This window comes from Salvelinus namaycush, chromosome 8, assembly GCF_016432855.1.
Source record: "Salvelinus namaycush isolate Seneca chromosome 8, SaNama_1.0, whole genome shotgun sequence".
In the NCBI taxonomy this organism is placed as follows: Eukaryota; Metazoa; Chordata; class Actinopteri; order Salmoniformes; family Salmonidae; genus Salvelinus; species Salvelinus namaycush.
The window spans coordinates 27142237-27157119 of record NC_052314.1 but is presented as its reverse complement, the minus strand read 5'-3'; the positions used below and the strand labels follow the sequence as shown (position 1 = coordinate 27157119).

At 43.9% G+C, this 14883-nt stretch overlaps 1 protein-coding gene across 3 annotated transcripts in view; it reads left to right on the top strand.

The window, feature by feature from the left end:
• The first annotated feature begins 352 nt into the window (after nt 1-352).
• Nucleotides 353-14883, top strand: part of LOC120052571 (palladin-like) — a 75867-nt gene continuing 61336 nt past the window's right edge. For 2 of the 3 annotated variants that reach the window (XM_038999557.1, XM_038999556.1), the window contains exons 1-3: nt 353-517; nt 12975-13150; nt 13435-13495. In XM_038999557.1, coding sequence (XP_038855485.1) covers nt 13051-13150; nt 13435-13495 — 161 coding nt within the window. In that variant the 5' untranslated portion in view covers nt 353-517; nt 12975-13050. Of the gene's footprint in view, nt 518-12974; nt 13151-13434; nt 13496-14883 lie in introns of those variants that run through there. The other variant, XM_038999558.1, reaches the window with a different exon arrangement.

Genomic DNA, 14883 nt, shown 5'->3' with positions numbered 1-14883 from the left:
TGTGTCTCAGCCTGGGGGACTCTGGACAGGATGTCAGCACCTCTCTTTCCCCCTTCCTCCATGGGTTCCTGGTCCAGCCACAGTGGACTCCAAAATGGGATCGATGTGTTATTTACTGATACTGACAGCAAGCGGAGGGGAAAACAAGCGAGACACAGAGATTGAAGGAGAGTTCAACTGAAGTCATGCCAAGAGATCAGAGTCCGAATCACGTCTCACAACAATCTTGGTTGCTTTTAAAAATCGTACTGTCTCTCTCCTTCTGTCTCTCTCCACTTTCCGCTGCTCCCTCCCACTCTGCTCTCTCTGTGCCCTCTGTGTGTGTTTCAGTGTTACTCAGTGGCAGAGTGTGTGTGTGTGTGTGTGTGTGTCAGTGTTTTTGACAGTGGCTTAGTGAGAGTCACTCTCTCAGAAGTTGAGACTTTATATAAATCTTCAATTCCTTCACTTGAAGATAAAGAAAATTATAGGTGACATCATTCTTATATTCAATAACTTGGGCAGTACATCAGCACAGGTAAGGAACTCTGAACTTTGAACCCTGTTGTTGTTGTTAATGTAGCCTACTTTAGTTTCTTAGTTTTAAGTTGACTTACTTGTTCATGTCATTGTTTGGTGAATCTGTCATATTTGATCCACTCATCTGCTTGTGTGGTTGTTATACAAATATTGGCAATTAATTTGGGTCTGGAATTAATGGATTTCTCAGAATATTTCAGGGCAAGACATTATTAGTCATATCAAGTAAAGTTGTGGTCCTGTGGAGAATTATAATGAAGTATTTGGTTACATGCTGTACATTTGTGGTATTTGATAGAAGGTTTTACTGGGTTTTGCTGCTGAACATGATTTTGTTCAGTGTTGGGTCACTCATTAACAAAAAAGCTACGCCTGTTTGTATTTCATCACCTCAGGGCACACCTTGCCTCTCACACTGTTTTCCTACCCTTGTGAGGCTCTTCATAGTCCATGTTTTTCCATTGGGCTGTGTCATCTTATTTTGATGTCGTAGTTTATTTGGGAAAGCTGATTTGAGCATGTACATCTACTATAAATATTTATTGATTCGTCTGGCACTTATTTAATTTGATAACAGATACTCATGAAATATGTAAGGTGGAACTTTACTCTGTAGGGTAAGGATAACGTGTGTGCATGTGCTTGTGCGTGTGCAACCCAGTATCACAGATTATTGTGAAATAGACAAGACTTGCTTATTGGATTTTTGTTTGTATGCCGTACACGATTTTGTATAGGGGAATGTGGGGTAAGTTGAGCCAAAGGGGTAAGTTGAGCCACCTGTGTTTCTAAGAAAACATACACAAAGTGTATTATTTGACCAAATATTTAGGAAGAGGTCCTAATTTCATGGAGTCTGTGAATGAAGGAACTACATGAAAAAAGTGGTAAGCAAGTCAGGTCCAAAAAACTGATTTTCACTAAGTCAAATTAATTTATTCTGTTAGAGGTTTCATGATGCTTGTATCTAAACCAAAGTATTATAGATCATTTTAAGATCGTTCTATATGTCAGTTGGGGTCTCTATAAGCTTCAATATGAGGTCCTAAACCTAGCATGAAACTGTGTCCTTGTAGCTACGTGGGCTAATATAGTCAAAATGTTTGTCTTGGGGTAAGTTGAGACAATGGCCATGGGTTGAGTTAAGCTAATAGTTGAGCCAAACGCAAGTTGAGCAAATTCAAGTGTTTTCTTCTCAGGCGCAATGCAAGGCATTATCGCTGGGATATGAGGTAACAACAGGGCCTGGTCTATGTTTTGTTAGGTGTTTAGCCTGTGTTAAAAGATGCTTCAAATTATTAAAATAAAAAAAGTGGTCGTGATTGTGTTGAATTGTGTTTGGGAAATAAAAATAGATATGGTTTTAAAAAGGTAGTGGTAATATTTAATTCAGTACAGACATTTGTAGGCGGCTTAACATACCCTGTCCGGCGGCTCAACTTACTACATACCCCAGTAAGTTGTGCCAAGAGAAGGCTTTTTTGGACAAGCTATGTTTTCAGAACTGTAATGTTTACATGAATTCTGATTATGTCCAGGGATACACAACGTCCTGAAATATATATATATATATATATATATTTGTTAGAAAGAATACTATATTTCCCTTGACGGAGTGATGCTGAATGTAAAAATGGATAAACTTATCCCACTCTTCCCTACAGTGCATTTCAATCACAGATAAAGACAGTAGGTTACTTAAGACAGAAATGATAGGAGGGAGCTTGGTCAGGGAGGATGGGTGGGTGTATAATGCAACCGTCTAGCAGCCCAAACATTGCGTGTTCAAATCACGTCATGGACAACTTAATTAATTAAAATGAAATCAAATGTATTTATATAGCCCTTCTTACATCAGCTGACATATCAAAGTGCTGTACAGAAACCCAGCCTAAAACCCCAAACAGCAAGCAATGCAGATGTAGAAGCACGGTGGCTAGGAAAAACTCCCTAGAAAGGCCAAAACCTAGGATGAAACCTAGAGAGGAACCAGGCTATGAGGGGTGACCAGTCCTCTTCTGGCTGTGCCGGGTGGAGATTATAACAGAACATGGCCAAAATGTTCAAATGTTCATAAATGACCAGCAGGGTCAAATAATAATAATCACAGTAGTTGTCGAGGGTGCAAAAAGTCTGCACCTCAGGAGTAAATATCAGTTGGCTTTTCATAGCCAATCATTGAGAGTATCTCTACCGCTCCTGTTGTCTCTAGAGAGTTGAAAACAGCAGGTCTGGGAAAGGTAGCACGTCCAGTGAACAGGTCAGGGTTCCATAGCCGCAGGCAGAACAGTTGAAACTGGAGCAGCAGCACGGCCAGGTGGACTGGGGACAGCAAGGAGTCATCAGACCAGGTAGTCCTGAGGCATGGTTTTAGGGCTCAGGTCTTCAGAGAGAGAGAAAGAAAGAAAAAGGGAGAGAGAGCATTAGAGAGAGCATACTTAAATTCACACAGGACACCGGATAAGACAGGAGAAATACTCCAAATACTCCAATTAGCAACTTTGCAACTACTTACTACCTTTGAACTATTTAGCTAGCATGTTAGCTAACCCTAACCATGCCCCCTTAAAGTCCTTAGCTAGCATGTTACCTAACCCTAACCTTAACCCCTAAACCTAGCCTTAACCCCTAACCCCTAGCCTAGCTAACGTTAGCTACCTAGCTACGCACACACGCAAACACACACACATACACCCACACACCTGGAGGGACTGTGGCATGAACATAAACATTGATTCGTCAGATGGCCTCATCTAACCCTAGCTTCACAATATCTGATGCCAACTAAGGCTTTCCATATTTCCTGGTGACATTATTCCTCCCCCAGACAGAGAAATAGGATCTTAAACAGGGTTTTCTGTGCTGCTGGCAGCACTTCTGCCAGTGCCGTGCCCAGATCATCCACATATGGTCAAGATTAGTCTGTAAACCATTTGCCCCTTTTTTCTAATCAGTTTTCAGATTAACTTGTTATGATTCTGAGTATATCCATATGGAATAATGCTGCCTGTGTCATTTGCCAAGAAATGAATTGATTAAATAAGTGCGTTATGTTGTTGGGTGCGTAGGGAGCTGCAATAGGGAGAGATTATTTCCCCATAAAGTGATGAGACCCGGCCATATGCGTACACAATCTTCCAAAGCCTTCATGTGTCATTGTGCTTTTAGATCTATTCACAGAGATGTCTGCACAAGTTCTTCAAACCTCCCAAGAGACCTAGAGTTTGCATGACATTTCACGGTCGGGTGACCATTTATGGGTTAAGTGAGGGGATTGATACTGCTCCTCATTTGGTGTGTGTGCATTAGTGAAATAGTTTCATTGTGTCTGTGAGTGTGGGTGGGTCTGGGAGTGTGGATGTATTTGTGTGTTTGGAGAGTTTGCATGACACTGACACAAAAAACTATCTGGCTCTAGAGCTTGTACTTGTACAGACTGTGGTCTCTGCTTGTCTTTGAAACTCTCCCAAGGGCATTATTGAATACTTTTTATATAAAAAAACATTTTTTGACAAAAATTCACTGGAGAACCATTTTATTTAAACTTTATGGTGCAGTTTGTAATTATCAATAAAGACTTAAGTGCTGCTTCAGTCCAGTTGCACTTTGCTTGGTTCCTGTGGTTAGTACAGGAGAGACTGAGCATTAGAGGGAGAGATGACTAACATGCTGACCAAACCGGACACACACGTGCGTCCGCCGTAGCGCGCACATTCATTTTGTTCACCCAAACCAGAAGCGATCAGGACACGCAGGTTGAAATATCACAACAAACTCTGAGCCAATTATATTCATTTGGGGACAGGTCAAAAAGCATTAAACATTTATGGCAATTTAGCTAGCGAGCTTGCTGTTGGTAGATCATTTGTCCTGGGATATAAACATTGGGTTGTTATTTAACTGAAATGCACAAGGTCCTCAACTCCGACAATTAATCCACAGATAAAACGGTAAAGCGAATTTGTTTCTCGTCATCTCTCCTCCTTCCTTCAGGCTTCTTTTTCTTCTTTGGTCTTTATATGGCTTTTCTTCTTTCGACTTTATATGTCTTTCTTTTTTGGACTTTATATGAAGGTTGGCAAACAACTTCACAGCATTACTACAACCGACTGGAGTGTGGACCTAAGTTCATCTTTCAATCACCCACGTGGGTATATGCTCCTAAAAACCAATGAGAAGATGTGAGAGGATGGACTTGCAACGCGTTAAGCATCACAAATAGAACCAATTTCTATTTTAGCGCCTGGCCACGCAGACGCTCAACGGGCAGTGGGTGTGCAATGATTGAATAACATGTATGTGTAAATGTATTTTGCAACGCTCATGCATGCGACGTGTCCGGTCTGGTCAGCATGTATGAGACAGTGATGTATGTATGCCTTACATACTGTACGTGTATAGTCTATCCTCATATACACTTTTGGGGGGTGGGTATATGTGCTGGCATCTAAACCTATGTGCCTCTGTCCTGATGGAATCTCTCTCACGCCCTCTCTCTTTCTCTGTCTCTCCCTCTGTCTTTCTCTCTCACGCCCTCTCTCTTTCTCTCTCTCCCTCTGTCTTTCTCTCTCGCGCCCTCTCTTTTTCTCTGTCTCTCCCTCTGTCTTTCTCTCTCACGCCCTCTCTCTTTCTCTGTCTCTCCCTCTGTCTTTCTCTCTCACGCCCTCTCTCTTTCTCTGTCTCTCCCTCTGTCTTTCTCTCTCGCGCCCTCTCTCTTTCTCTGTCTCTCCCTCTGTCCTGATGGAATCTCTCTCACGCCTTCTCTCTTTCTCTGTCTCTCCCTCTGTCCTGATGGAATCTCTCTCACGCCCTCTCTCTTTCTCTGTCTCTCCCTCTGTCTTTCTCTCTCGCGCCCTCTCTCTTTCTCTGTCTCTCCCTCTGTCTTTCTCTCCGTCTGCTCTTTCCTTCGCTCTTCGGTCTTGCGGTGAAACTGAGCTTCACTCTGTAAATCTTTCCATCAACAGCAGCAAATAACAACAGGATCAGATGAGGTGACTGTGGACCTAGGCACGCACCAGAGAGGGCCAGGGCTAAAGTACATGCTTTTGTCTCACCCTTTACAATGCTATGTTCATGTTCTGTCTTGCCGTTTTGGCATTTTGGGTGGATCAGCCTGTGTGTTGGCACTGATGTATGGTGCAACAGATGGGTCGTTCCACCAATTCGGTGCCTTTTGAGAATTGTAACTTGGTCCAATAAAGAGCACATGTTCAACTTCATAAAAAAACATGTTTTCCCATCTCAAGAGGTTAGGTAAAAAAAGGACTATAGTAAGTGTCTATTATCAGGGTTGACCGTAACAGGTTTGACCGTAACAGGGTTGATTATTATCTTAAATCAGCCTTAAATCCCCTTGTGACAGGGGGAAGGGAAGCTCACCTGCTTTTACACTATGATTTGAGTATTAGATGTTCAATGTTAATTTTTTAATTTAAGGAATATTTTCACCATATTAAAATGAGAGTTCAGTGCACGTAACAGAGTTGACCTTAAAATGAGGGACAGACGTAAATGAATCACTAATCACATGAAATAAATCATCTTCAGAAATGTCAAAGCAACAAAATAACTAGGGCTTTACAATGATGGTTAAATGTTGGGGTTAAGTTGGTTTATAATCTTCCTAGAAGTTGCAGAGGGTGCACGGAGGGAAATGTCAAAATGCAGAATTTTGGTACTTTAGCTGTCTTTATCCATGTAAAAATCAAATTGATTGAATTCTTCATGTGGTTTATATTAAAGGCCACATTTAATATAACTGGATTTTAAAATTAAATATTGGTGCCCAATATCTACTTGATATATCAAAGGGATGCAAAAGGCACTTATTTCGTGGAACGACCCACATATTCAAAGGACGAAATAGCCAGATTTTAAGATTACTACATTTGTATCATGCCTCAATGAGCGACATTCACAATAACCAGCTCCCCTACTCCCCACTCCCTCTGAGAAATCCTCTGTTGGATACTGTACAGAACTTTGCTCACCTCAGATTTCTTTGTAAAGCTGGTAGGAGCAGCTGTTCTGATGGATGGAGGGTTGTAGTCAAGGTTCTAATGAAGGAGGTCTAGTCAATGTGTGCTTGGAGGAGGGTTGGGGGGATGTCTGGATGTCCTCTGGCTTGGTGCCTAGGGGTGGGAGAGGAAAGGAGAGGCCATGGCTAAAACACTCAGGTAGTTGCTCCTAGCTACACACCCGGCCATTTTGTGTGTGTGTGTGTGTGTGTGTGTGTGTGTGTGTGTGTGGGTGTGTGTGTGGGTGGGTGGGTGGGGGGGGGGGGTGGGTGGGGGGGGGGGGGGGGGGGGGGGGCAGGGTGGGTGGGGGTGGCAGGGTGTGTATCATAATGTTATTGTACAGGGTGTGTAAGAGGAAGAGGGTGGTGAAGGTGAAGGGTGTGGAATTTAAGAAATTCTTATTGAATGGCTATCGTTCAAATCGTTCAAGGTCATTAATGCCATTAGTGTCCTGCTCTCACACCCACACTTCCCACCTACATCCTGGACCTACTGAAGGCCCACTTCCTACCCACCGCTGCTAGGCCACATCTGGACCAGCCAGCCCAGCCTAGTGCTGCTCCATTGGGAACAGTGAGAACAGTGGTGTTGTCTTAGGTCTCTCGTTCTATAGTGTTGTTGTGTCTCTCTTGTCGTGGTGTGTGTTTGGTACTACGTTTTTTTTGTGCCTAGTTTTTTTGTGCCCCCCACAGGGGGCCTTTTACCTTTTGGTAGGATGTCATTGTAAATAAAAATGTGCTCTTAATTGACTTGCCTAGATAAATAAAGGGAACAGTAAGAGGGAACAGTGAGAACAGTGAGAACAGTAAGAGGGAACAGTGAGAACAGTAAGAGGGAACAGTGAGAACAGTAAGAGGGAACAGTGAGAACAGTAAGAGGGAACAGTGAGAACAGTGAGAGGGTACAGTGAGAACAGTGAGAACAGTAAGAGGGAACAGTGAGAACAGTAAGAGGGAACAGTGAGAACAGTGAGAACAGTAAGAGGGAACAGTGAGAACAGTAAGAGGGAACAGTGAGAACAGTAAGAGGGAACAGTGAGAACAGTAAGAGGGAACAGTGAGAACAGTGAGAACAGTAAGAGGGAACAGTGAGAACAGTTAGAGGGAACAGTGAGAACAGTAAGAACAGTGAGACCAGTAAGAGGAAACAGTGAGAACAGTAAGAGGGAACAGTGAGAACAGTAAGAGGGAACAGTGAGAACAGTAAGAGGGAACAGTGAGAACAGTGAGAACAGTAAGAGGGAACAGTGAGAACAGTAAGAGGGAACGGTGAGAACAGTAAGAGGGAACAGTGAGAACAGTAAGAGGGAACAGTGAGAACAGTGAGAGGGTACAGTGAGAACAGTGAGAACAGTAAGAGGGAACAGTGAGAACAGTAAGAGGGAACAGTGAGAACAGTAAGAGGGAACAGTGAGAACAGTAAGACGGAACAGTGAGAACAGTAAGAGGGAACAGTGAGAACAGTAAGAGGGAACAGTGAGAACAGTAAGAGGGAACAGTGAGAACAGTAAGAGGGAACAGTGAGAACAGTAAGAGGGAACAGTGAGAACAGTGAGAACAGTAAGAGGGAACAGTGAGAACAGTTAGAGGGAACAGTGAGAACAGTAAGAACAGTGAGACCAGTAAGAGGGAACAGTGAGAACAGTAAGAGGGAACAGTGAGAACAGTAAGAGGGAACAGTGAGAACAGTAAGAGGGAACAGTGAGAACAGTGAGAACAGTAAGAGGGAATAGTGAGAACAGTAAGAGGGAACAGTGAGAACAGTGAGAACAGTAAGAGGGAACAGTGAGAACAGTAAGAGGGAACAGTGAGAACAGTAAGAGGGAACAGTGAGAACAGTAAGAGGGAACAGTGAGAACTGTAAGAGGGAACAGTGAGAACAGTAAGAACAGTAAGAGGAAACAGTGGGAACAGTAAGAGGGAACAGTGAGTACAGTAAGAACAGTAAGAGGGAACAGTGTGAACAGTAAGAGGGAACAGTGAGAACAGTAAGAGGGAACAGTGAGAACAGTGAGAACAGTAAGAGGGAACAGTGTGAACAGTAAAGGGAACAGTGAGAACAGTAAGAGGGAACAGTGAGAACAGTAAGAGGGAACAGTGAGAACAGTGAGAACAGTAAGAGGGAACAGTGTGAACAGTAAAGGGAACAGTGAGAACAGTGAGAACAGTAAGAGGAAACAGTGAGAACAATAAGAGGGAACAGTGAGGACAGTAAGAGGAAACAGTGAGAACAGTAAGAGGGAACAGTGAGAACAGTAAGAGGGAACAGTGAGAACAATAAGAGGGAACAGTGAGAACAGTAAGAGGGAACAGTGAGAACAGTAAGAGGGAACGGTGAGAACAGTAAGAGGGAACAGTGAGAACAGTAAGAGGGAACAGTGAGAACAGTAAGAGGGAACAGTGAGAACAGTAAGAGGGAACAGTGAGAACAGTAAGAGGGAACAGTGAGAACAATAAGAGGGAACAGTGAGAACAGTGAGAACAGTAAGAGGGAAAAGTGAGAACAGTGAGAACAGTAAGAGGGAACAGTGAGAACAGTTAGAACAGTAAGAGAAAACAGTGAGAACAGTTAGAACAGTAAGAGAAAACAGTGAGAACAGTTAGAGGGAATAGTGAGAACAGTAAGAACAGTGAGACCAGTAAGAGGAAACAGTGAGACCAGTAAGAGGGAACAGTGAGAACAGTAAGAGGGAACAGTAAGAGGGAACAGTGAGAACAGTGGGAACAGTAAGAGGGAACAGTGAGAACAGTGGGAACAGTAAGAGGGAACAGTGAGAACAGTAAGAGGGAACAGTGAGAACAGTAAGAGGGAACAGTGAGAACAGTAAGATGAGACCAGTGAGAACAGTGAGAACAGTAAGAGGGAACAGTGAGAACAGTAAGAGGGAACAGTGAGAACAGTAAGAGGGAACAGTGAGACCAGTGAGAACAGTGAGAACAGTAAGAGGGAATGGTGAGAACAGTAAGAGGGAACAGTGAGAACAGTAAGAGGGAACAGTGAGAACAGTAAGAGGGAACGGTGAGAACAGTAAGAGGGAAAAGTGAGAACAGTAAGAGGGAAAAGTGAGAACAGTAAGAGGGAACAGTGAGACCAGTGAGAAGGAACAGTGAGGCCAGTGAGTCGTGTTCAGCACATTCCACAGTGCCTGGCTTAACAGAGCTAAATGGAGCGGGGATTAAAAAAGGAGCCTGTCTCTAAGTGAGTTTACTCAGTAATTACACGTAATAGCAGGTCATTAGGGTTTGATTAATATGTGGTTTTATTGTGGTGCTCGTCGGGACTGGGTAACGTTTACTCTGCAACTCTGGCTGCCTGCTAGGTTCAACTTGAGCTCCTGGCTGCCCTACTTTACTCGTTCTCCCTCTTTATGGGTAGCTTTTGCATTTCTACCAAACTGGACCCTAGTGAATGTACAGTAATCCATCCAAAGCCATGCTCCTTCACGCCTATAAAACACAGTATGACACATGCTGTATCGCGTGTTACACTGTTTGACTGAGACTTAGAACTGGAGGAGAACCTGGCAGGACAGAGCTGTACCACAACCAGAATGGAAAATAATTAACAAGCCTCAATCTGACCACTGCTGAATACTCTGATTGCCAGTTTTATTTGTTTGGGGTATTTAGTACACAGTTCAGTTTGTGCAGTACTGTAACAAGTTGATTTTATCTGCTTGGGGCCTGGACTAAGACTGTCTGGCTCATGGAAAACACACTTCCCCTGCTGGTTTACTGGTCTCTGTTCACTATGTTTTGTACACACACACACACACCCTCCTTATCACTCAGCATCACAGCTACCGCACACAGCTCTGTGAATACATTAACATAATGACATAATGACTCGTAATATGCTGTTTTCTGTACAATATGTGTTTAATTTGGTGTTCCACCAAATGTCCAAATGATTCTGCTACAGCTGAAGTGAGCAATGCAGTGTGGTTCCTGCAGTGTGGTTCCTGCAGTGGGGGATATTTCAAACTGACAGCATCTGAGAATCTGAAGGAGACTACGAGTCACTGTGATTACCCTAGGGAGATGGTGACTCAACAGAAACAGTTTGAGTTCTGAGAACAAAAAAACACAAATCCCCGGGATTTTTCATTCAGAGCAAATTCCCAGAAGGTGGATTTGAACCAACCATGTTGTCCTAAATTCTTGCCATAATGTAAAAAATCTATCCCCAAACACTCAGACATATTGCTTTGCTCAAACAATCAAGACTTTCATTTGCCTGCTGCTGTCAGCTCAGTGAACTATTACCCTGTAACTGTCTCTGTGCCTCAACCGAAGCCTTTGATATTACTGAGCATTATAAAACATGTCAAGCAGCAAACCCATGTTCTGGGGTCAAGGAGCACTGTACAAAGGCTCGGTGTGTGGGTCACAGTCTGTTTTATCAGTACAGTGGAGATAGCCGTGGATGTTTGGAGCGTGGCTGACTCTTGGCCTCCAGCTGACTGTGTGGATGACATGCTGCCGCTGCTGCTGGATAACAGGTCCCCCTGCCTTCCTGCTAGAGGCCGCATGTCTTAAACAGCCCTCCATCCAATCTCTGAGCACTGCTCTGTTTCCTATCATTTAACACACAGCACGATAGGCTGTAGCTTGCCAACTTTCCCTCATTTCCCTTCATCGAGCGATAAGGAAGAGACCCAACTCCCAAGTCTATTGTAGTGAGAGGTTAAGGTATGAGCTGTGGCAGCAGTTCAGTGGAGTCCCACTTAAAGGATGTGTTATGACTAGCCTTGCTAACCATGCTAAGACACATGATGGGGAATAACCCTTTTGCTTATCTCAGTCCCAGTTGTCGGAATATGATGACTAAACCCCTTTGGCTCATCCAGCTGTCAGTAGTGCTAATGAATTGCGATGTGCGATCCCGTTTTGATAATGACAGTGTCGTGTACACAGTTGTTTCTGTCTGAGCCTGCCTGGCACGCCACACGTTCATACTCTCGTTCTACCCAGCCCTGTCTTTCACTTTCTCCATCCCTCTCTCCTCTCAGCTTCTCTCACACCCACACCATCAAGTGTAAATCATAAGGGATGAAGTGACATCTGTCTGTCTGGTTATCTGGGCTGGTAGATTAATAGCAGGGTGGAGTGTATAATGTAAAGTATAATAGCCGAACAGCGGAATGCATAGCATTTTTATATAGTGCGCCAAGAGGGCTGGAATGTCCCGAGGTCTGCGACCAGCGGAACGGAACAGCTGTGCTTCCTGCAATCTGCTGAATTCCTGCTCGTCCTCCTGCTGCTCCTCCTCCCCCTCACTGCTCGGGTTAACTGTGCAGAAGCATGTGCTCTCATTTTATAGGAGGGCATGAGCATGGAGAAGAAGCATGGAGAAGAAGGAGCGAGATGGTTATGGGGGTCATTGGCTGTGTTTGAAGTAGTTGGGTGGTAGAAAGAGGAGGAAGGGAAGCGCTACTAAGGGACACAATAGTACATTTTGGTAGACAGAAGGTGCTCTTTGGTAAAAGGGGTAAATTGGTCATCAAAAAGAAAGGAGGACCAAGGCACTCTTCATATAATTAATTAAAATGCCTTTATTAGTATGGCATGTTCAATAGAAACAAAGTTTTAAAAACCGACACGTTTCGGCTGCATGGCCTTCGTCAGGGAGTACAGTACAGTGTCAGTAGTGGTTGGTTTGATCGTTGGCTCAGTAAACAGAGATGAGACAGTCTCTGTAGTGTGGTAGGCTGTCTCTTGCCTGTTTAGTGTGGTAGACTAGACTGTCTCATGCCTCCTGGGACCCAGAGAGGGGAACAAAGCCAGAGTGAGTGAAGCCCTGTGAGGGGGTACCGAGCCAGGCAGGTCCCACCAGGCCACGCTCCAGCCCAGGCAGAACCTCAGACGTCTGGGGGAGGGGGGAGGGAGGGGGGCTGCCTGTTTCCTGTAACTCTGTGTTTTGTCATTGCCCCAGGGCTGAGTTTCAGCAGGTATGGAAACACTCTCTCAGACATGCCCAGAGGGTAGAGGTGTGGGTGAAGGCATATGTTTGAGAAAAGGTCTGAAACGACTTTGTCTCTTTACGCTGCACAGTGGACATGGTGTTGAGAGAAGTAAATCAAATGGGACTCATAATGTAGAAATGTCACAGTATGCACAGTAGCCACAAATAAACTCACACACAAGTGACGTTGGTCCAATTTTTTACAAAAGATCTCAATGATCCCAAAACCAATGTAACACAGATTCGTGAGGTGTTTGGTAGTGCTTAGGTGATTAATGACTCTGATTGGCAGACCTCCATCACATTCTTCACAGTCATGATTATAACCGCTAATCTGAGAATCTGAAATCAATTCAATTGTTTTATGTTGAACAATGGCTCTTACTTGTATCAGCACATTGGTAGGGCCTATGGCTGTTTGTAGGAATGGTATTTAAGCGAATATTCCCTCTTACCCCCATCTGTTATGTCCAGGTGGTTCTGTGAGGGGCGGGAGCTACACAACTGTCCTGACGTCCAGATCTGGAGGGATGGTGACCTGTACACGCTGATGATCGCTGAGGCCTTCGAGGAAGACACGGGACGCTACACCTGCGTTGCCTCCAACAGTCTCGGCGCTGACAACACCTCGGCAGAGGTCTACATCGAGGGTGAGTGCATAGCAGTGGAGGCTGCCAAGGGGATAATGGCTCATAATAATGGCTGGAACGGAGCAGACGGAATGGCATCATACACATGGTTTCCACTAATTCTGCTCCAGCCATTACCAGGAGCCCGTCCTCCCCAATTAAGGTGCCACCAACCTCCTGTGGTGCATCGGTACAACTTCTCCAATATATCTGGGCTCACTGTCAAACAAATGAATGTCATTTGAATTCATGTAAACGCTCCACTAAAAGGTCTCTGTTTCCCTTCTCTCTGTACCTCTGTTTAGGTGCTTCATCCTCAGACTCAGAAGGATCTTTGACAAATTCCAGATCAGGAGTCATGCCTCAGTACGTGTGTGTGCCTCCGTGTGTGTACGTGTGTGTGTGTGAGTGTCTTAGCATGACCCTCTCTCCACCCTTCACCTTGTGAGCCTTAATAACCCCTTCCTAACTCTGTGGTAGGGTCCAGGTTAGCTGGGCCCTCCAGGTGGTAATCAGGCTAGCTGCCTGCTCTAATTTAACTAGACCTATAAACCTCTATAATGACCTTTCTTACCCTGGCCAGTGAAACTCTGGCTCATTTAGATAATGAGAGGTCCCCATGGGTTAATATGGTAAAGGCTGCCTGCCTTGGCCCTGAAAACTTATACAGGCCTTCTCCCTCCCTCCCTCCCTCCCTCTCTCTCTCTCTCTCTCTCTCTCTCTCTCTCTCTCTCTCTCTCTCTCTCTCTTTCTCTCTTTATATATGTTGTCGCGCCCTGACTATAGAGAGCCCTTGGTTCTCTATGGTGTAGTAGATCAGGGCGTGACTAGGGGGTGTTCTATTATGTCTATTTCTATGTTGGTGCTAATATGGTTCCCAATTAGAGGTAGCTGTTTATCGTTGCCTCTGATTGGGGATCATATTTAGGTAGCCATTTCCCCACCTGTGTTTTTGGGGATATTGTTTGTGTTTAGTTGCCTGTGTGCGCGTCATGACTTCACGTTTCGTTGTTTCTTTATTGTTTTGTTTGTTTCACGGAGATTAAAAATATGTGGAACTATACTCACGCTGCGCCTTGGTCCGCTCATTATGACGATCGTGACATATGTACATTTATTTTTGTGCTACATTGATATTGATTACTGCGTTGTTGGGCTTGGAGCTTGTAAGACAGGTATTTCACTGTACTTGTGCACGTGACATTAAGAACTTGAAACTCATTCACTCAGTTTCTTTACCTATGACCTATTTCTGTAATATAATCAATTCAACTCTAAAGTCTTTATTGGCATGGGAAACATATTTTTACATTGCCAAAGTAAGTGAAATAGATAATAAAACAAAAGTGAAATAAACAATGAACAGTAAACATTACACTCACAAAAGTTCCAAGGGAATAGAGACATTTCAAATGTCATATTAAGACTATATACAGTGTTGTAACGATGTGCAAATAGATAAATAAATAAACATAAATACGGGTTGTATTTACAATGGTGTTTAGTCTTCTCTGGTTGCCCTTTTCTTGTGGCAACAGGTCACAAATCTTGCTGCTGTGATGGCACACTGTGGTATTTCACGCAAACAAAATTGGATTTGTTTTTCTAATTCTTTGTGGGTCTGTGTAATCTGAGGGAAATATGTGTCTCTAATATGGTCATACATTTGGCAGGAGTTTAGGAAGTGCAGCTCAGTTTCCACCTCATTTTCTGGGCAGTGTGCACATAGCCTGTCTTCTCTTGAGAGCCAGGTC